At 42.7% G+C, this 22,223-nt stretch overlaps 2 protein-coding genes across 4 annotated transcripts in view; both read right to left on the bottom strand.

The window, feature by feature from the left end:
* Positions 1–743: 743 nt before the first annotated feature.
* r3hdm4 (R3H domain containing 4) lies at positions 744–4,340 on the bottom strand. Its single transcript, XM_010902576.3, has 8 exons — positions 3,924–4,340; positions 2,628–2,785; positions 2,320–2,441; positions 1,978–2,092; positions 1,657–1,742; positions 1,424–1,509; positions 1,219–1,274; positions 744–1,009 (listed from the first exon to the last, which is right to left on the bottom strand). The coding sequence occupies exons 1-8, from the start codon at positions 3,962–3,964 to the stop codon at positions 903–905; spliced, it is 771 nt and encodes a 256-aa protein (XP_010900878.1). The 5' UTR covers positions 3,965–4,340; the 3' UTR covers positions 744–902.
* A 350-nt stretch (positions 4,341–4,690) lies between these two features.
* zgc:172302 (phospholipid-transporting ATPase ABCA1) overlaps positions 4,691–22,223 on the bottom strand; it is a 32,769-nt gene continuing 15,236 nt past the window's right edge. For 2 of the 3 annotated variants that reach the window (XM_034293704.1, XM_034293706.1), the window contains 25 exons: positions 20,521–20,647; positions 18,618–18,635; positions 17,900–18,045; positions 17,633–17,757; positions 17,181–17,273; positions 16,778–16,970; positions 16,085–16,179; positions 15,937–15,975; positions 15,670–15,775; positions 15,506–15,580; positions 15,242–15,411; positions 14,429–14,606; positions 14,016–14,131; positions 13,635–13,779; positions 12,590–12,713; positions 12,256–12,385; positions 11,506–11,629; positions 10,752–10,814; positions 10,502–10,608; positions 10,124–10,265; positions 9,869–10,003; positions 9,670–9,773; positions 9,326–9,418; positions 6,525–6,783; positions 4,691–6,052 (listed from right to left, as the gene is read on the bottom strand). In XM_034293704.1, coding sequence (XP_034149595.1) covers positions 5,606–6,052; positions 6,525–6,783; positions 9,326–9,418; positions 9,670–9,773; positions 9,869–10,003; positions 10,124–10,265; positions 10,502–10,608; positions 10,752–10,814; positions 11,506–11,629; positions 12,256–12,385; positions 12,590–12,713; positions 13,635–13,779; positions 14,016–14,131; positions 14,429–14,606; positions 15,242–15,411; positions 15,506–15,580; positions 15,670–15,775; positions 15,937–15,975; positions 16,085–16,179; positions 16,778–16,970; positions 17,181–17,273; positions 17,633–17,757; positions 17,900–18,045; positions 18,618–18,635; positions 20,521–20,647 — 3,354 coding nt within the window. In that variant the 3' untranslated portion in view covers positions 4,691–5,605. The remainder of the gene's footprint in view (positions 6,053–6,524; positions 6,784–9,325; positions 9,419–9,669; positions 9,774–9,868; positions 10,004–10,123; positions 10,266–10,501; positions 10,609–10,751; positions 10,815–11,505; positions 11,630–12,255; positions 12,386–12,589; positions 12,714–13,634; positions 13,780–14,015; positions 14,132–14,428; positions 14,607–15,241; positions 15,412–15,505; positions 15,581–15,669; positions 15,776–15,936; positions 15,976–16,084; positions 16,180–16,777; positions 16,971–17,180; positions 17,274–17,632; positions 17,758–17,899; positions 18,046–18,617; positions 18,636–20,520; positions 20,648–22,223) is intronic. The other variant, XM_034293705.1, reaches the window with a different exon arrangement.

Raw genomic sequence — 22,223 nt, 5'->3', positions numbered from 1 at the left:
TCACAAGTGCTGTAAATAACAGTACTATTTGAATAGACATTTATAAACAAATGGCAGTTAATGTATGAAGTCAACAGGCTGAATTTTTTTTTTAAGCTGACCCATGTTTCATTGTCAGAAGGCAAACCGACATAATTTGGTAAACAATGTAAACAACCGGTGAATACAAATGTAGACCTCAAGGACAATTCTTAAAAATAAAATGTGGAAAATTAATCACACAAACTGTGCATTTAAACGCTGCCAAATGGTAAACTTTGACAAAACAATTGAAAAGCTCAATCTAAATAAAAAATGTGAAATCCAATTTCTTTATGGATACATTCCCATTTTTTTTTGTTTTGCAACAATGTATTGTGCACAAATGTTTTTTTTTCCACCATTTATATTTGAAGCCATTTACATTGACAAATGATCATAGTTGTGTTCTGTGCCCCACAGTTTTGTCCTGGGTTTTAAACCTGGTCTAAGCCCTGAGGCAGCTTCTTTTCATCTTGCAGTTTAATCAGTTCAGATTGAGCTGCACATCCTCTTTCTGGCCTAATTCCATTCTGATTCCTGCCCCGTCACCCTTGTGCCCATTCATTTAGTACGCATAAATATGGAGGGACTGGACAGCAAAAAGGGAACTAGATGAAAAAAAAGATGTATAGATATATAGCACATCCATCCGTGAGATAAGCATCTAGGTCATGCAGCAATAGATACATAGCATAAATACACAAGCAAATCCAAAACTGAATGGCAAAAATAAATTACATATAGGACTGGCAAAGTAAATGAATATACCTTAACCCAATTGAGATGTTCTGGCAGGTTCACATGAGCATTTCATAATTGATAAACCCACATAAGTAAGTCAAAGCTGCTCTGCATGAAAGAGTGGGCAGCGTAACCATCTCTTAGCTCATTTGCTCCAGGTAGACAGAGAGCATGGGGTTTGGAGGGTGGAACAAGCCCTCCTGTTTGTTCACCACTGCAGTCTGGCGAGCACCATTACAGTCAGAGCCTGTAACACAGTTGACAGAAAACATTGTTTCCCCCTCAATACTTACCTTGGTTGTACGTCCCTGATTTTGTCGCTGTTATTCAGAATATTGGGGAAATATGCTAAGTATGAATGTCTTGACAATGAGCACCGCTAAAGTGTGAGTGTCACTTTAACAGTCATAAAGAACAACAAAAGAAGGTATGTTTCATGGTCATTCTACTACTCACTTGCTGAAATGAGGTCCATGTACTGGCAGACCGCATGAAGCAATAGCCTCTCAAAGCTAATTAGGAAACACAAATCAGTAACATCCAGTTAATTAATCTGAAAATCTGTAAATTGGATATAGATTATTTCACATAGTCTATCAGGCCAAATGGGCTTCTGAAATGTTTTAGGAACACCTCTAAAATAATAAAGAACTAAAAGCACCTGCTTGCGAGGTTGGTGGTGTAGACAGAGTGAGGCTGAGCACCAAAGAAACTGAGAAGGTTCCCTTCAAGCACCTCAAGTGTCCCCTAAACAAATGAAGGGGAGATGGACCAGGAACAGTAAAGGTCAATGACGACATGGTCTGCCGGCACAGCTAACAACGTGCAGATATCAAACTAAACCATGATGCGTTAAACGAGCTAAAAAACATCAGTGAAAAATGAACACTCAACAATGGGAACTTGTTTGCGCTTGAGCGTGGCGCGCAGTCTTCGATCAATTCTCTGGAAGCAGTCTTGGGCAGTGAAGGCTGGATTCACTGAAGAGCAGAAAAATTTGTTCAGTTCCATTTTGCAAATCCTAAAACTGCTGATAGTAAGTGTGTTCACGCCTTTCTGCCATGTAATGAAAAACAACGTTGTTTACTAATCTGCAGGGATGAAACAAATCAAACCAAACCTACAACTGGAAGTGAACCTTCAACAGCAGAACACTACGCTACTTCGCTTGAAGGGCAGTGTGTCTGGGCGTGTGGCGGGCACCATGGCTCTCACCCTCTCTCTGGTCTTTGGAGAGCTTATTGGAGCTGGTCCTCTTGGCCTCCTCTTCCAGAAGGGCAAGCAGCTTCTCCTGCTCCTCTCCAGAGCGGTTCATGAAGTCATTCCATTGCTGGAAGAGACACATTTGAAGAGAACATTTTGTTAGGTGCAGTACTTGTCAAATGTAATTAAGTGTAGCAGCGGTCAAATGTAATTAGGTTAAGTAGTGGTGACATGTAACTAGGTTTAGTAGTGGTCAAATGTAACTAGGTTTAGTAGTGGTCAAATGTAACTAGGTTTAGCAGTTGTAAAAAGCAATCAAGTCTTGTGAAGATGTTGAAACCAGTACAGGCGTACCTCCACATAGTGGCCATTAGTGCAGGCCTCTGTGAAGACTGAAGGGAGGGCAGGATCGCTGTATACCTCTGCCTCATTTTTGGAACACTCATCTTTTTCAAGAAGATTGGCAAGGTAGCGTGCTTTTTCAGACAGGAAAAATTTTGATAAAATGCTGCATGACTTGGCTTATGGCTATAAACGATGCATGCGTTCAGACCAACTGCAATAAAGTTATCGTGGCTATTGAGAATCTTTGCTGAACATGCATCGCCAATCTGTGGCAACTTAACATGCAGCAGACAAAAAAAAAAGAAATGACAACTTACTGTTCTCCTGACGTCTTTGGCTTTTCTTGCCTTTGGCTCTGGGTGTGATGTCAGAGTTACGTATGGCCTGGTTGATAAAGAAATGCTTCTTCTTGGTTGGAGAAGCACGTTTTGCTGGGGAGTTAGGCAGAGAGGTGCATTTGCGCTCCTCTATCAGGCTGGGAGACATAGAAAGCAGGAATTGTGACAGTTCCATTTGTGTTGACTGATGCATTCAGATTTTACCTCTGATATTATGGAATTTTTAATTGGTAGCAAGCAAGGGTTGAATGGCTGTAAAATAGGCCTTCCCTGTAACTAAACTGATCAACCAATAATAGGCCAGCTCTAGGTGACTCATCAGCATAAGAAATGGGTCAGTCGGTTCAGATTTCTGAGACACTGAATAGTCCATGTACACGGTTGCTTCTTTTAGACTAGGGCCACGTTCAGATTCAGTTAACCTGAGTAAGTCTCTTCAGGTTACATTCCACTCTAGATGTCTTGCTAAAAACAAGGAGTGGCAATGATTGTGTTTGCCGGAGACTGAGTAAAACATGTTCAAGTGTTGAAGACATCTGACTCCTAATAAATATATATTAAGCTACATGTAGGAGGCATGTTTTTCTACACAGCATTTTCCGATGCCGTCTAAACGTTCCGAACCCTATTAAATGCAGTGACCGCAGATCTAATGACAAAAAAGCACATAAACGAATATACAGAACTGATCATTGAAACTCAGTAGATTTGTGATAACACATTACCTGTCGTTTACATAAGGAAAATTATCCATAGGTGTACAGTCTGAATTAAGAGGTATTGTCAGAGTTAGAGAACACAATCGCTACAAAAAGCTACAGTAGGTATTAAGGCAGAGCCATAGAGGGGTACAGTACTGCTGTACTACTGTATACAAATCTAGCTGGCAACCAAACCAGTATTGCAAATTCCTAGCGACAGTAGTTAACGAATAGCAGCCATTTATATTTAGTCAATGTACGGTAATATCTAGTTAACTATACAGGACAGGTGTGTTAACTCTACCAGCTTGCAAGTAAGGTAACAGAACAGTAGCTAGCTAGTTAGTTACAAGCCATTTTGTTAGCACGTTGATAGCATAAATGTAAACAAATACATCCGTAAATTAACAGGCCAAATGTATCATGGTTAATAGCTTTTTATTTACGACAATCGTACACTGTAGTAATTTATAAAATGTGTAATATGATTGAAAACCAAACTAGCAAGCTACTGTAATTCGGCTCTCGAGCGTTCCCATTGAGATCATTGCATTTTTAAGCGATTTCCACTCACATAACATCCTGCTCCTCATTATCATTTGACAAAACAACCATCTTACGCCAGCAAAACAAACGGATAGTTTCGGGGGTTAACACAAAAACGAAAAGGTCTCTGGTACGATAAACGAATACGTTCAGCTAGCACTTGCTAGCCTGCCACTGAGACAGTTCTATTGTTAAAACCACGGCGGTCACGTCATCTGGCCGTAGCTAGAGAGAGGAGTGCCGGTCTTAAAACAAATAAGCGGTGGATCTTCCATTGACCTAGACTGTATCTACTTTACATCAAATATATTTGTGAATTTTCAGAGAAGTTTATATTTTTGAATGCAGATAAAGCATTTCTATCAAAATCAATACATTTTCCATGTAAAAATTCTGAATCCTACGAATTATGGCAGACTTTGCCCGTCTGCTAGAATAGGGAACAAGGTCTACCCAATCACCGGGACAGGTTAAATAACTCCCTTTATCGCCAAACAAACTGATGTAGTTAGGTTATTACAAGCAACATGCACAATTTAGGACCCTTCTCACTTTGAAAACCGTGAGTCGGGTGCGGTTCTAACCCCACAGCGAAGACGGCGATGTGAAGTAATTATGTATGTGTTGGAATGAGTACGATTCTGTTTTCACATAGGAAGTGTTCCCCTTCGGTCATTAATGTTGGTGACACTTTGCTCACAAGGGGAAAAAAAGTTATAGCAGTAATCCAAGGTTTGCCCTTTCACAGGAGTTATGACAGTGAGCAGGAAACACAATACTATTAATGTATTCCGATTTAAATGTTTATTATATATTTGTTTTGTATATACATCCAGTTGTATGTACACATAAATAACCATACACATTTTTAAGTATTAATATTCAAGCATAATAGCATCATTAGACCATACATTCAGTTGTATAGATATATTGTACACATTCCTATCAGTAACAATCTCTCCAATACTTCCAAGTGCAGTACAGTACTGTACAGCAGAAAACTGCTTTGGGTATAAAGCTAAATCTTTTTGCTCCAAGTTACATACAGTATTTGATGAAAAGAAGTAAAAACAGAACAAAAACAATATACAAAAATAGCAGTTGATCTTATCAAGGCAGTGTTTCCAGTCTAGTACACAGTCTGTTAAATGTACTCAACATTCTGCCAGTGTAAATATACCATGTTTTGAGTGTAAAACAAAATATAAGAGACTAGACAACTGAGTGTTGTTTCGTCCTGGCGCAAAACATGAGAATGTGGAAAGATTGTGATGACTGATGATTGTGTTGTCCAATCATATTCAGAAATAATGTAACAATCGTTGGACATGTGGTGTGCAGCATTTCAGTTAAAGTACTTCAGGCAGAACACAAATGCTAAGATACTAAACATTTGTTTGACCCCTGATGGTAATGCGCTTCAGTTGTTCGCTTGCGAAACACTTAACATTCTCAGAGAATAACAATAAATACTTCAACACTTGCATATTGAAATGCCAAACAAAAAGCAAATAACGAGTGATAGACCTGACCCTTAAAGTGCCCGTAAGTAATTAGACATAAATACAATTGGAGGTACTGGATCACTACAGTATAGGTGTGAGGGAGAATGAACAAGGCACAAAACCTAGACTTCAGAGTAAGCGTCAGTGGATAGATACCCCTGGACCACACAGAGGTGCCAGCCTGTCCACCTGTGCCTCCATAACGTCACACATTGCTGCGTTGTGCATTTCCACCCACTAGGAACAGTTGGGTCAGATCCTTATTGGCTGAGGTGTCCCCTGATCCCTTGGATTTTTTGGCTTCAGATTCCCTACTTAAACTACTACTGCTTATCGACGCTCCTTTTCCTGTCTCCCTGATACTCGACTCCACTCTGCCTTCTCCGCGACTCGATCCTCTGCTCGACTGGGGCTTCTGGCTTAGCTGTGGTTTTTCTTCCTTTTGCTGTGGCCTGCTTGTCATCGCCATGCCACTGTCCATGACTCCATTTGGTTTGGTCCCTTTTGGTTTTCTGTCTGAGGACTGGCCAGACCGAGGAGACCTGGGTGTTTGGGCGGCACTGCTGGCCTGAGCTGGTGGTGTCTCACCATTGATTGTTACTTCTCTCAGATGGTCATCGTCGCTCTGCTCCTTTGCAAAGTTCACAAACACCTGCAAGGGACAGAAGGGGTAATGTTGACAAACACCTGCAGGGGGTAGAAGGGGTAATGTTTACAAACACCTGCAGGGGGTAGAAGGGGTAATGTTGACAAACACCTGCAGGGGGTAGAAGGGGTAATGTTGACAAACACCTGCAGGGGGTAGAAGGGGTAATGTTGACAAACACCTGCAGGGGGTAGAAGGGGTAATGTTGACAAACACCTGCAGCGGACTGAGGGGGTAATGTTGAAAAACACCTGCAGGTAACTGAGGGGGCAATTTTAACAAACACCTGCAGCAGACTGAGGGGGTAATGTTGACAAACACCTGCAGTTAATCACATCACATTTAGTCTTTACTAGTCCCTGTGCTAAATCACATCACGTTAGGTGTCTTTACTAGTCCCTGTGCTAAATCACATCGCGTTAGGTGTCTTTACTAGTCCCCATGACCTTCCCTTATGACCAAATAACCAAGCCTCTACCTGGTCCAGGGTAGTCTGTGACACAGAGTAGTCAGTGATGCCCAGCTCCTCATGGTTGCTGGACAGCACGTCAAAGACCCGCGCCAAAGAGCAGGCACCGGTGGGCAGCTGGTACTGCAGAACGTTCTGGTGCCTCTCCATCAGTTCAATGCCGGGGAAGGAGCTCTTAATATAGGAGTCTACTGGGCACGGGTTCTCAGGGGTGTTGGGTGGATTGGACCCCGCCAGACGGAGGACGATGGTGTAGCCGTCCCCAAACCTGAGGAGTAAATGGAAACCCAGGAAAAAAGATGGTGGTTTAAAAACTACCACAGTGACAGAACTTAAGCAATTGTCACAGATGGGTGTGAATCTGCATTCACTGCAGTCCAATAAAGAGTTCCCCAGGGTTCGACTTTGGGACCTTTATTGTTTACCATATATGGTAAACAATAAATATATGATGTTTGTAACTCTATCAGAAACTGTAATTTGCTGTTTTATGCTGATGACACAGTTTTGTATACAGCTGCGTCATCTCTTGCACAAGCATTTTTACACTTGCTCTGTGACTTACGACTTTTACTTATAGATTTTTGTTTAGTTTTAACTGCAAAAAAAAGGAAGTACAAGTTTTTTTCCAGAGTTAGAAGCATAGGCTTGAATCATTTTAAAATTACAAACCTAGACAGTGATATGGTTTTGGAAAGCGTACCCTCGTACAAACACCTTGGAATTTGGTCAGACGATAACACCCATATCAATGAGTTGGTAACAAATCAGAATTGGTTTTCGCTACTGAAACAAAGCTTGTCTGATAAATCATGTCAGAACTTTTTCCACTTTTAATGTGACCTATAATGTGAACAATTCAATTGAAAAACAAACAGAAATCTTTGAGGGGGAAAAATGAAAACCTTACCATAACCTGGTTGCATAAGTGTGCACACCCTCTTATAACTGGGGATGTGGCTGTGTTCAGAATTAACCAATCACATTAAAACCCATGTTAAATAGAAGACATTACACACCTGCTATCATTTAAAGTGTCTCTGAATAATCACAAATAAAGTTCAGCTGTTCTAGTAGGATTTTCTTAGTTGCATCTCAGAGCAAAAGCTATGGTCCGCAGAGAGCTTCCAAAGCATCAGAGGGATCTCGTTGTTGAAAGATATTAGTCAGGAGAAGGGTACAAAATAATTTCCAAAGCATTAGATATACCATGGAACACAATGAAGATAGTCATCATCAAGTGGATAACACTTGGCACAATAGAGACATTAACAAGAACTGGACATCCCTTGAAAAGTGATGAAAAGACGAGAAGAAAACTGACCAGGGAGGCTTCCAAGAAGTCTACAGCAGCATTACAGGAACTGCAGGAATTACTGGCTGTGTGCTACATGTGACAACAATCTCCCGTATTCTTCATATGAATGGGCTATGGGGTAGAGTGGCAAGACGGAAGGCTTTTCTTACAAAGAAAAACATCCAAGCCCGGCTGAAGTTTGCAAAAACAAACATCAAGTCCCCCAAAAGCACATGGGAAAATGTGTTATGGTCTGATGAAATTAAGGTTGAACTTTTTGGCCAAAATTCCAAAAGGTATGTTTGGTGCAAAAACAACACTGCACATCACTCAATGAACACCATACCCACAGTGAAGCCTGGTGGTGGCAGCATAAAGCTTTGGGGCTGTTTTTCTTCAGCTGGAACCAGGGCCTTAGTCAGGGTGGAGGGAATTATGAACAGTTCCAAATACCATTTAATTTTGGCACAAAACCTTCAGGCTTCCATTAGAAAGCTGAAGATAAAGAGGACGTTCACCTTCCAGCACGACAACGACCCAAAGCACACATCCAAATCCACAAAAGCATGTCTTCACCAGAAGAAGATTAACGTTTTGGAATGGCCCAGCCAGAGCCCAGACCTGAATCCAATTGAACATCTGTGGGGTGATCTGAAGAGGGCTGTGCACAGGAGATGTCCTCGCAATCTGACAGATTTGGAGCGCTTTTGTAAAGAACAGTGGGCAAATATTGCCACGTCAAGATGTGCCATGCTAATAGACTCCTACCCAAAAAGACTGAGTGCTGTAATAAAATCAAAAGATGCTTCAACAAAGTATTAGTTTAAGGGTGTGTACACTTATGCAACCAGGTTATTGTGAGCTTTTGATTTTAAATGTTTCCCCTTCAAAGATTTCAGTCTGTTTTTCAATTCAATTATTCATGTTATAGGTCACATTAAAGGTGGAAAAATTCTGACATGATTTATCTTTGTCTCATTCTTTTTACATCACAAGAACCTGGCATTTGCAAAGGGGTGTGTAGACTTTTTATATCCAGTGTATATGCACGCTTCAGCTTCTGTCTTAAAAAGTCATAATTCAGTCTACCATGGAGCGCTGCGTTTGAAAGTTTTTGCACACACCACTGTAATTTATACACTACTGCTGGTGGGATTCGTTGACCTCCAGAAACCTCCTGTCTATCTCACAGTGACAATTAGATTGAGACATAGCAACTACCAGACACCGTCACAGTACTGGCTTGTACCGGAGGTATCGTTTACCTGCCACACCTCCCTGGCTTGGAATTCTATTCAGGATGATCTGAGGTTGAAGACCACTGTAATCCATTTCACATTTTAAACAGTTGTCGGGTGAACATTTTAAAGTGAATTGTTTTTGCTATTCTGTGTTGTTGTTTTGTACATTTTATTGGAACGTTTGTAATACAGGGCACCATTGAAAATAAAATGAATAAAAAAATGTTTGCACTAATACATTATTATTAGTGAAATCAGCAGCAAACGTTCACCTGTTTTTGATGTGCTGAACAGAGCCCAGACACTGGAACCTGCCGTTCACCATGATGGCCAATCGGGTGCAGAGAGCTTCACATTCCTCCATACTGTTCATACACACAGCAGAAAGTGTTCGGATCAGTAGCACCACAAATACAGTCTTAGGTCATTTTATTTGACCTTTGACAACAATTCCATTTCATCAAATTAGGCATTGATATCGTCACGTCGTCTGCAATAGACAAAGAATACATCAGATGCAGGGTTGGGATCAGTTCCATTTAAAAACTCCAATCCAAGGTGGAATCTGAATTAACATTTGAATTTGGTTTGAGAGTGTGAGTAGCTGGCCCTCTACCTGTGGGATGTGAGAACAACAGCCCGTCCATCTTTGATTACAGTCAGGATACAGTTCCACAGAAATCTCTTGGCCTTGGGGTCCATGCCAGTGGTGGGCTCATCCTGTGAACGTATGCGTTAAGGTGAGGGCTAAGAACGGAGCTGTCTCAAACGGTACATCAAAAATCCACTCCACTCCTTTTTTTTCACTCAAATACCAGGAATATAACAGGCGGCGCTCCGATAAGCGCAATGGCGGTGGAGAGTTTGCGTTTGTTGCCACCACTGTAGGCCCCGGCCTCTCGCTCTGCGTACTGGGTCAGCCCGAGCGTCCTCACCCCCCACCGAGCCACCTGACACACGAGGCAAAATGGGTTTACAGACACCTTATTCACACCTAGTGTGTGGTCAGGTCGTGTCACGTGTGCGCGCGTGACTGCTTGTTTTATACGTGCGCACGTGTGGTTGTGCACCTTGGACACAGACTCCTCCGGCACCCCTCGGAGCCTGGCGTAGAACTCCAGATGCTCCCTGCCCGTCAGCAGGTCACAGATGGCATCGAATTGAGGGCAGTAGCCCATCAGCTGGTGGACCTGGTCCATCTCCGTCAGAACACTACGGATCACATCGGAGTACGGGCATAATGAACGACGTTATAGTGATCAGGCACTTACAAACAACATATTTAACCACCAGCCCGATATATAAGGTTTTGTATTAGTGTTTTTCTCAGAGTCACAGACTGCATTTTTAAGGATAAAATAAATGTGAGAAAATGATTTCTATACTTTGTGTACATCAAGTTATGTTTCTGTACTTTGACTTGATGGTGAGCTCCTGACTGGTCTTACCTGTGATGACTAAGGAAGGCTTCTCCATAGCTGACAGTGGTGTCTCCAGTCAGCATGCGAAACGTGGAGGTTTTGCCGGCCCCGTTCACACCCAGCAGCCCAAAACACTGAGGCACAGGAAACCACCCGGTCACACTGAGTTACCCCCATGGTAATAATAACAGTGCTCTGACTATGTCCTGACTATGTCCTGACTATGTCCTGTAAACACTCTGTGGTAGATTTGTGTCTGACAGAAACAGTTTCTCACCTCTCCACGTGGGATTCCCAAACACAGACGATCCACTGCTGGCTTCTTGCCCGCTTTGTACACCTGCACAAAGACCGCTTAAAGATGAAACTCCATTCATTTACACCTACACAAAGACCGCTTAAAGATGAAACCCCATTAATTTACACCTACACAAAGTCCCCTTAAAGATGAAATCCCATTCATTTAAACCTACACAAAGTCCCCTTAAAGATGAAATCCCATTCATTTAAACCTACACAAAGACCGCTTAAAGATGAAATCCCATTCATTTACACCTACACAAAGACCGCTTAAAGATGAAATCCCATTAATTTACACCTACACAAAGTCCCCTTAAAGATGAAATCCCATTCATTTAAACCTACACAAAGTCCCCTTAAAGATGAAATCCCATTCATTTAAACCTACACAAAGTCCCCTTAAAGATGAAATCCCATTCATTTAAACCTACACAAAGACCGCTTAAAGATGAAATCCCATTAATTTACACCTACACAAAGACCGCTTAAAGATTAAATCCCATTAATTTACACCTACACAAAGACCGCTTAAAGATGAAATCCCATTAATTTACACCTACACAAAGTCCCCTTAAAGATGAAATCCCATTCATTTACACCTACACAAAGACCCCTTAAAGATGAAACCTCATACATTTACACCTACACAAAGACCCCTTAAAGATGAAACCTCATACATTTACACCTACAGTATACCAGAGGTGGCCAAGTCCAAAGGGCGTCTTACTTGCCTTGCTCAGGTCAATCATGGTGAGTATATCAGCTTGGGCTCGCCCGCTCTTTAGCCTCTCTCTCTCCTTAGCGATGTCCTCGTCCTCTGGACCAAGAGGCAGCAGCCCAGGCTCAGAGCAGGGCCTGAAAGAACCAACACATGAGCAGAACAACATGATAAAACGAGCCCCTAAAAACAAAATGACATTCTATTTGAAATCCTATTCTGGCTTTTTGGCTTTTTTGTGCTGGAGGAACATACAGATACAGCATGTTAAAGGGGCACTGAACGAGACTGGTATAGTACCAGCTAGTCCAGGGTAGTACTGACTGGTATAGTACCATCACAAGTCAAGTGCAAACTAATATATAGACCAGCGAGAGAGTTTAAATGGGGAATATCTCAGGCACTTGGATCAAATCTGCAGAAAAATATAATGTGAATCATTACAATTGACTCCATGTGTCTACTGGTCATTTTCGCTTCTATTTATGTGAGTAGCACAGTCAAATAAATTGTACATACTGCCCCTTTCACATTGCCAAAGCCAAGCCAATTTCTGGATAGAGACTGTGTGCACAGTGTAGCTTAAATTTGAACTGCAAGATGTAACAAGTCGGCACATGGTGTGTATATGGTGACATACGGGAGAGAAAGCTCTGCCAAAATATGATGGTGCCAATATTGTACCCCTATCCCAGGGACGTATGAATGGAAAGCCAGGATATGACATCCACGACGTTGTTAGAGAAGAGAGTACAGCACCTACCTGCAATTAATGAAGAACTTGTACTGTAGCAGTATGGTGAAGAGAAAGAACACAACGCCCTCCACTGCCATGGCAAACAGGTTCTTCCCCACAAAGTCCCATTTCAGGGGGTCCAGGGTCTGCTTGGCGCCTGAGGACAAGGACACCAACACGAAGGCCATGACATGTCGCCACGAGGGGCTCAAACTGACTACAAGCTGCGGCGTCTGCACTTACGAAGGTCAAAGAAACTCAGATTTGGTTTGTGTGGGTCAATAAGCGTGAGTATAAATCAAAAGATAATGACTTTCCTGCCACTGATTTTGTGCCAAACGTACAAAAAGTTGTGTCATACCCAGTCTCTGAAAAGCGTCCGACATAGCCTGGTTCTTGGCCATGTCGATAAGACCTCGGCCCAGACAGAAGTGGGGAAAGATCAGGAAGACTTTCTTCAGGATCTTGTTGATGCCGTTCAAGTGCTGAAAAGCAGAGAGGATACTGTAGTTAGAACAAACAAATTCACTCTCCAATCTCTATGGTTTGTTCAACTGATTTGTAAGGTCACCTCATTCAAAAAGGCACTAAAGGAAAACCCTTTGCCGTAGTTGTGTGGTAGGGCATCGGGTCAGACTACTACAGCCCTATCCTCATATTTAAGTTAATTCCTAGAGAGCCCTCTACCCCCACTATAGCTTTAGAAAATAATACAACGCAGGTATAATCATCCAAAAGACGGAACCCAATGAAAGACGATGTCCTCATAACTGCCATGGGGCTTTGGATCTGGTCATTGGACCAGAGGGAAGAGTGGCCTCCAACACCACTTCAGCAGCACTTCACCAGCATCGGGTCATAATAGGCAAGAAATAACAATGTTGTGAAAACAACCAACCTTGAAATATCGATACTATGCTATTAGGTAGGCCAATATCCCAATGACAGCAGAATGTCTGTCTGCCATCCGGTTATATAATAATAGCTTGATAAACAATTAGGTTTAGAAATCCTGTCCAATCAATCAATTGAATTTGCCACAGGTAGACTCCAGTCAATGTCCAGGGACATCGAAGAACACAGGATGCACCCGAGCTCAATAAATTGGCACATATTTCTAAAAACAAGTATTTGCTTTGTCACTTCACAACTTTAGAGGAAGTGAAGCTGTCTGAATACTCCCTCCTGGCAGTGTGTGTCAAAGACAAACCTTTTCAGGGCCTGCATTTACTTCCTCACAGCATCACATCTTCTAATTTACTTACTTTCTTACAGCACTGTATCCATTACCCAACTCAACAAAAATACACTCAAAGATGTGTACGGTTATCCCATTGAAAAAGATGAGCCGAGACTAACAGTGCCGAGACTAATCAGAGGCCCTGATGTAACGCCACATGACCCACCGGATCCACAAACAGCTCCAAGACAAAAGTGGCGATGCTGCCATTAATCCCGATGAAGAGGTTGACTGATGTGAGGACCACGTAAGCGGTACTGGGTACGCTGAACAGGAAGGAGGCTGGGTACATCAGAGGCGTGACAGACCAACTGAAATGGACAAAAGGGGAATTCTAAAGTCAGTTACACAGGGTTTGGGTTGTAATGCCACACATCGACAAAATGAAAACACTGACATGACCCTGCAGGCGAACATACTGTCGTTGAGCGGATTGTTCACAGGTGAGATCGTTCAGGACTATTTCGCTAATCGCTTATCTACCTAATGACATGTAATAAAGCGCACACAACATATGAGAGGAACCACCCGAGTCCGTGGCCCTCACCCATAAAGCAGGAGCAGCAGAACCAGAGCGGGGAGGTTGGATTCGGACACATAGGACTGCTGCTGGAAGCCAATGAAGATGAGGACCACCATGACGGCTGGGACTGTGTAGTTCAGCTGGGAGGAAACAGGAAGCCAGATAATTAGCCAAAATCGTTCTTTTAAGTCACCCTGGATAAGAGTGTCCGCTAAAACATGAAATTACTCTAGAATCAAGAATGGGAACAACACTTTTCACTATCAGGGTAGGGGAATGAACATGTTGCAGTGAATCATCTCCCTCCCTTTGTGGCTTGATAGTCAGTCCTGGATAACGGAGTGTTTCTATTTGAGCTAAAACTCCAGGTAACCAGTGACTCTGGTTTGTTCAGCACCAGGAGTCAGTGAAGCCTGTCGGGCTGGTGGGCGACTGACCATGTCCCAGGTGAAGTTAGCCAGCCAGTAGAGGATGGGCCTGACGCCGCTGACAAACTGAAGGTGCTTGGCCTTGCTGACCCTCTCCTCTATCAGAAACAGCACGAAGCTGGCCGGAACAAAGGACATGGCAAACATCACACAGATGGACACCAGTACATCCACCGAAGTTGTCATCCTGAAAACAGACCGGCAAGGACGACATTAAGACAGCAACAGACCAAATTCTGCATAGCATGATGGTGAAATTCAAGCTAATCAAATAAAGTCATACCAGAGTAAAACATTATGAAATTGTTTAGAGTGTCACATGAGAAAGTGCCTTGGATTCTTTGAAGTTCTGAACGTTTTACTGTGTTACGGCTTCACTTGTTTAGTTTTTCCAACAAGCACCTGTCTTGCCTTAATTCATTCCACAATAGTGATCCTTTAATTTCTATTAGTATAAATGCTATTAAATTAATAATTATGCATTCAACATGTTACTCCATGGCACCTACAGCATACTTCCATGAGAAATAATTTTCTTATCGTTGAATTTCATGCTTCAGCACTGTATGTTTCCCACCAGCTTAAAGGGATAGTTTTGACCATATACAGGTAGTTAGGGGATAATGAAAAATACAAATATCCAAGTAGCACAAGCACTGAGGCTAAAACAATTAGCATTAATCAACAGTGATATCCTTGTTTGATAAATCACATTTTCTATATGTACAACCTTTCTATATTCCGTTTGTGAGCACGCATTCAGTATCGTTCCTACACAATACTGATAAAAGAGCGCCCTGGTTGGATAGGAACAGAGCTCACATGGCCATTTCGGTGAGCTGTTCCTTGGTGAGGTTGAGGGGGTGGTTGTAGGCGGTTATCCCGTGTCTCAATCTCTCCGTCCCTGGGGGCAGGCTGGCACGTAGAAGGCCGTTGTTCATGACATTCACAAACGATGCCATGGCGTGCCAGCCTTTGTTGTTGTACCATACCTGGCAGGGCACAGAGAGAACTTGGTCACTGTAAAACGTCACACCGCGGTCCAACGCCCCCACACACACACACACAAGCTCATTCACGCCTTACCTTAACATTGTTCTTACTGTTCAATCCACTCAGAAACTCCGGAAGCCGACCCAGGAGCTGATCCAATGAGCTGTTCTGTGTGACACAAATGCCGGACATTAAAGACCACATAACGCGCAGAGGAAAACTGGCCTCGGGGGTGTGAAAGACGTGGTAACTACTACCTGTGCCACGTTGTATCGTGACCGTATTGTCATGACGACGTCCTCCATTCGGCTGGTCTGTGGAACACTCTGAGAGCCTCTGGCTCCAAGGGAGAAGCCCCCATATCTACAAGGGAAAACATGATCACATTTACATTAGAGGAGACAGTGGTGTATTAAGGATGTAGCAATAATGCAAGATGACCAAATTATGCAAGATCTTAGTTTTGGGCTAAACGGAATTAGGGCTTTAAGTAAATGATGTAATGACCATCACACTCCACCAACCTGAATTCGTTGATCCACTTCTTGGTGGCGGACGTTAGGCTGAAATTGTAATCGAGGTGTAAAGATGAGTGAGAGGTTTGTGAGGTAAAAACCCCCAGATTAAATCAAAGACGTCATCACAGATGATTAAGTGAGTGGTATAAGTGACCTTTTCTTCATGGTCTGAGGGTAGGTCTTCACCAGGTAGTCTGAGATATTGCGACCAGTCAGATTCTGCAAGATATCTCCTGTCGATCTCTTGATCTGTGGAACATAATAATTGGCTACTGTATGCAAAGCAACAGTTGTGTAAATAGTGTAAAGAACTTGTACTTTGATATATTACTTACATATTTTGTGGGACCTATCTGTACTTCAGTAGTTATATTATACCATTTTTATATTTTCCAATAGACTAAAAAGTACGTGTTGAGACACTACATATGCCTGACTGAGACAGAGAAGGCGACTCACAAATAGTTTCTTTGTGATGTCTGAGTGTTGCAGGGTGACCCTGGCTGTCAATATTTTATTTATAGCATTTAAGTATACTTCCAAAAGATAGATACTTTTAGACTTTTGACTCAGGGGTATTTTACTGGGTGACTTTCACATTTACCTGAGTGCTTTACTGTTATGTTTTCTAATCTTTATAAATGATGGCCATTTCTCCAGCACGTGGAGATTCATGTATTTGACATTTATTTAACCCATTAAGTAACGGAGAACAAAAAACAAAAACGTAAGGTCTGTCATCTTAGCTATAACTAGTATGCACACAGTATCACAACAGTGCATTGCACTAATTCTAATATATAATACTGAACTACTGAGAAGTAGCAGTATTTTCTCTGGTACTGACCTGTGGAGGGGGGATGCCACCAGCCCCTGCAGGGCATTCTGGGAGCATCCTGCGGACCTCCTCAGAGCTGCACGCACAATCAAGAGAAGGCCGGTCCGCAGTCCAGTTCCCCTGGTTGAAGATCTTCCACTCAGAGTGGGGAACTTGGGGCCTCATGAAAGTGCCTTGTTCCTCTTGCAAACACTGGGGATCCCTGCAGGGCACAAAGGTGGCAGGTTGGTATTTAGCTGGCCACAAGCCCCCCCCACCCCCCCAAAACAGTTCAGATAAAAGACACAGTTAACAGGCCTATATTATTACCATTATGTTCAATCTAATTTTCTGGGTTACAGCTGGTCATGCCAGATAATGCAGCATTTGATCAGCGTTGCTACAGGCGAACAGACTAAAGGAAGCGGCTTACGTGCTGTTCTCCATGCATTTTGTCCCAAAGCCAGGCCGCTGGAGAAGCGCCTCCAGTAGATTCTGGATGACTTGGTCCTCAGGCGCGTCATTACTGGGGACAGAACAGACCAGTTCAACACAGGAAGACCAACCAAGACAAAGGCGGAGCATAGTGTGACAGGTCGGTCTAACGATGAACAGCCGCGACAAGGTAAATCTCAGTCCAAATATTTACCAGAACGATCATCTGGTAATTGCTGTTCTAGACGAAGGTTTACTGTTCGCTCAAGACGTGTCGAGATCTGTAGGTCCTACCTGAAGAAGGTTTACTGTTCGCTCAAGGTGTGTCAAGATCTATAGGTCCTACCTGAAGAAGGTGTACTGTTTTCTCAAGGCGTGTCAAGATCTGTAGGTCCTACCTGAAGAAGGTTTACTGTTTGCTCAAGGCGTGTCAAGATCTGTAGGTCCTACCTGAAGAAGGTGTACTGTTCGCCGTACATCCAGGGCTGCAGCTGGAGGGAGGGGTACTTCCCAAACGGAGGGACAATGAGGCTGAAGAGCAGAGCGATCAACACAAACACGGCAGGCAGCACAATCTGAAACACAATGAGTCCATGTCACCTGTCCCGTCACCCGTATCTCTAGTTCTCTTCACTTGCTTGAATACCTATTCATATCAGGCCGGTAATTCAGTGAAGTCGACTGCTTGAGAATACAGTCACTTTAGTGAGCCTGTACCTGGGCGAATAAGCCCCTGCGACTGCGGATGGCGTACAGCCACCTCTTGATGAAGAGTGCCCGGAGCTGTTGCCAGGTCAGGCCCCATCCAGTCAGAGGGACTCCACCATGGCCTTCCCCACTCAGCAGGTCTGTCTCCTGAGGTTCTGCACGTAGGAACAATCCAGGAGGCGGGAGAGAGAAACGTGTTGTTCACTGTGCAGCAACTGCAGTTTTTGTTATGGGTAGGTGTTACCATAGATAGCGTTAATGTAGATAGTGTTAGCATGGATAATGTTAGGGTAGATAATGTTAGGGTAGAGTGTTAAGGTAAATAGTGTTAGGATAGATAATGTTAGGGTAGATAATTTTAGGGTAGATAGTGTTAGGATAGAGTGTAGGGTAGATAGTGTTAGGATAGAGTTTTAAGGTAAATAGTGTTAGGGTAAATAGTGTTAGGGTAGAGTGTTAAGGTACATAGTGTTAAGGTAAATAGTGTTAGGATAGATAGTGTTAGGGTAGATAGTGTTAGGATAGATAGTGTTAGGATAGATAGTGTTAGGGTAGATAGTGTTAGGATAGATAGTGTTAGGATAGATAGTGTTAGGGTAGATAGTGTTAGGATAGATAGTGTTAGGGTAGATAGTGTTAGGGTAGATAGTGTTAGGATAGATAGTGTTAGGGTAGAGAGCAGTGCTTTTGAAAGAGTACTTAAAGGCACACAAAGCCGACCAGCTACCTGTCTTGTGTTTCCTTCCTGGCAGCAGTGCAAACAAAGAGACAGTCAGAAATGTGTGTTGTGTTTTCCTACACATGTAGGGACCCCACAAATATAGTAACATTTGGAACCTGACAAATTGGTCGCCACAAGGAATTTTATCCCCAATAGGGAAAACACTATAATCGTCTTGGCAGTTAGGTCTAGGGTAAAACTGACAATGGTGGTTAGTGTTAGAATTGAGATTGCAGGGTTTGGTTTAAGGCTAGGTTAATTAAAGTTTTACAATTAAGGTTTAGAAGATAGGGGATTATTTTCTGGTCCCCAGAAGGACTGAAGATGAAACCTGAGTGTGTACAGTGGGGAGAACAAGTATTTGATACACTGCCGATTTTGCAGTTTTTCCGTAATTTTTATCTTAGGTACTCTTCAACTGTGAGTGATGGAATCTAAAACAAAAATCCAGAAAATCACATTGTATGATTTTTAAGTAATTCATTTGCATTTAATTGCATGACATAAGTATTTGATACATCAGAAAAGCAGAACTTAATATTTGGTACAGAAACCTTTGTTTGCAATTACAGAGATCATACGTTTCCTGTAGTTCTTGACCAGGTTTGCACACACTGCAGCAGGGATTTTGGCCCACTCCTCCATACAGACCTTCTCCAGATCCTTCAGGTTTCGGGGCTGTCGCTGGGCAATACGGACTTTCGGCTCCCTCCAAAGATTTTCAATTGGGTTCAGGTCTGGAGACTGGCTAGGCCACTCCAGGTCCTTGAGATGCTTCTTACGGAGCCACTTCTTAGTTGCCCTGGCTGTGTGTTTCGGGTCGTTGTCATGCTGGAAGACCCAGCCATGACCCATCTTCAATGTTCTTACTGAAGGAAGGAGGTTGTTGGCCAAGATCTCACGATACATGGCCCCATCCATCCTCCCCTCAATACGGTGCAGTCATCCTGTCCCCTTTGCAGAAAAGCATCCCCAAAGAATGATGTTTCCACCTCCATGCTTCACGTTTGGGATGGTGTTCTTGGGGTTGTACTCATCCTTCTTCTTCTTCCAAACACGGCGAGTGGAGTTTAGACCAAAAAACTCTATTTTTGTCTCATCAGACCACATGACCTTCTCCCATTCCTTCTCTGGATCATCCAGATGGTCACTGGCAAACTTCAGACGGGCCTGGACATGCGCTGGCTTGAGCAAGGGGACATTGCGTGCGCTGCAGGATTTGAATCCAAGACGGCGTACTGTGTTACTAATGGTTTTCTTTGAGACTGTGGTCCCAGCTCTCTTCAGGTTATTGACCAGGTCCTGCCGTGTAGTTCTGGGCTGATCCCTCACCTTCCTCATGATCATTGATGCCCCACGAGGTGAGATATTGCATGGAGTCCCAGACCGAGGGAGATTGACAGTCATCTTGAACTTCTTCCATTTTCTAATAATTGCGCCAACAGTTGTTGCCTTCTCACCAAGCTGATTGCCTATTGTCCTGTAGCCCACCCCAGCCTTGTGCAGGTCTACAATTTTATCCCTGATATCCTTACACAACTCTCTGGTCTTTTGTGGAGAGGTTGGAGTGTTTGATTGAGTGTGTGGACAGGTGTCTTTTATACAGGTAATGAGTTAAAACAGGTGCAGTTAATACAGGTAATGAGTGGAGAACAGGAGGGCTTCTTAAAGAAAAACTAACAGGTCAGTGAGAGCTGGAATTCTTACTGGTTGGTAGGTGATCAAATACTTATGTCATGCAATAAAATGCAAATTAATGATTTTCTGGATTTTTAGATTCCGTCTCTCACAGTTGATGTGTACCTATGATAAAAATTACAGACCTCTACATGCTTTGTAAGTGGGAAAACCTGCAAAATCGGCAGTGTATCAAATACTTGTTCTCCCCACTGTATGTCTGTGTATTTACCTGGATGCTCAGGTGGCTCTCCAGGTGTTCTCGGTCCTTCACCCTGATGCTGGGGATTGTGAGGCTGTCCCAGGCTCCCCTCTGAGTCCATGTCTACCCCTGTCTCCTCAGCCACTCTCAGAAAGATCTACAGGAACAACAACAGGTTCAACAACCTTTGTATTTCCAGACTTGTATGTTTGTGTCAAGGAAATACATGTCCGTTTCCTTTAACTAATAGAGAACATCAACACCATGTCATTGTGTACTGTTTATAATGTCGTATTATTATTTTTTTTTGTCGTACCCAATCTGAACCCCCAAATTTCACCTTGTTGAACTCAAATGAAAAACAGACATTGCTTTAAATCCAATGTTTACATGTTGTACTGTGAGGCCTTGTTTGCTTTCATGGCTTTTGTCTATGAATTTGAGATAAGGGACATTTCTGCTAACCCATGCCTCAGTTATTTACCAAAACATTGAAGGATCCCAGCTTTAAATAGCTTAGTCTGGAATAAAACATGAAAATAACAATGCGTGCAGAGTTCAGGGGAGAGAAAGGATCTGCCATGTGCTGACCTACTGGGTTAAGTTCTTTTAATCAAGGTAAGCTGTCTGACTAAAGCACATTACTGGGACACTTACTCTGCAAATATACTATTTTGGGTAAAACCGAGTTGATCTTGTTAAAGCTGGGGTTCAACGTACAACCAGAGGTTTAATGGACAACTTTGAAGTACAGGTCAGTTAAGTGTTGACATTATTACGGTTTAGAACGAGTGATTTATCTATTTTATTTGTACATTTTATTCATCTTTGACCTGAAACTTTTTATGAAGGATCGTGCCTGTACATGAAAAGTGGTGTAAAAGATCTAACATTTGGCTAAATGTTTGGCTAGATACTTTACAAAATCTAACGATTTAAGAGTAGAAGCTGCAAAAATTCAATACTCTGAAGGTGCACCATGATTTAATGTGAAACAGATTATTTGACATAAAAACACTAACATTTAAATTTATGGATAATTATTCATCCCCTCTGACTCAATACTTGATAGGACCACCTTCGGCAGCAAGTGCAGTTGCTACTAGCTTTGCACATCTGTTTCCTGCTATTTTGGCCCATTCTTCTTAACAAAGTCTTGCCACAGATTCAATTGGATATGAAACAATGTTTATGGAACAAACGTTTTCCAGCTCCCCCCGGTGAAAATCAGGTCCTAAACCAGGATGCTGACACCACCATTCTTTACAGACGGGACGGTGATGTCCACGGTAAAGCATTCAGAGAACCGATTGCCTTTGTCTTCCGTTTTCTCTAATTTAAAGTGACCGATTTTCAGCCAGAACCTTTTCCACACCACTCTTCCAAATAACAGCCCTGCTTTGTGGAGTACCCAGACAACAGCTAACATACAGACTGTTTGTTCCATCCGATCTGTGGTACTCCTTGGCTCATTCATGGTTAGCCTCTGCCTCTAGGTGGCTTCTCTGACCTACGACCTCCCTGCATGGTCGCTCAGCAGTGGTTGTTCCTGTGTCCGGCAGAGTTGTGGTTTTGTCTTATTATCTAAATAAAATGAGACTGGAAACAACCATCTGGGGGATGTTAATAGTTCGTTAAGTGTTGTTAAGTATCATAATATAACAATACTTGGTGTGGATTAGTGACACAAAATCCCAAGTCAATTTAATTTATCCAGCAGATGGATTGGCCGT

Source organism: Esox lucius, chromosome 8, assembly GCF_011004845.1.
Source record: "Esox lucius isolate fEsoLuc1 chromosome 8, fEsoLuc1.pri, whole genome shotgun sequence".
Classification (NCBI taxonomy): Eukaryota; Metazoa; Chordata; class Actinopteri; order Esociformes; family Esocidae; genus Esox; species Esox lucius.
This window is presented reverse-complemented; position numbering and strand designations above follow the sequence as displayed.

What these genes read in the sequence shown, in the direction of transcription:
- r3hdm4 (XM_010902576.3), bottom strand. Translation starts at nt 3,964, where the DNA reads ATGGTTGTTTTGTCAAATGATAATGAGGAGCAGGATGTTAT. An exon ending in CTAATGGCCACTATGTGGAG is followed by an intron (nt 2,093 to 2,319) that starts GTACGCCTGTAC and finishes TGTCTCTTCCAG; the next exon opens with CAATGGAATGACTTCATGAA. An exon ending in CTCCAAAGACCAGAGAGAGG is followed by an intron (nt 1,743 to 1,977) that starts GTGAGAGCCATG and finishes TCTGCTCTTCAG; the next exon opens with TGAATCCAGCCTTCACTGCC.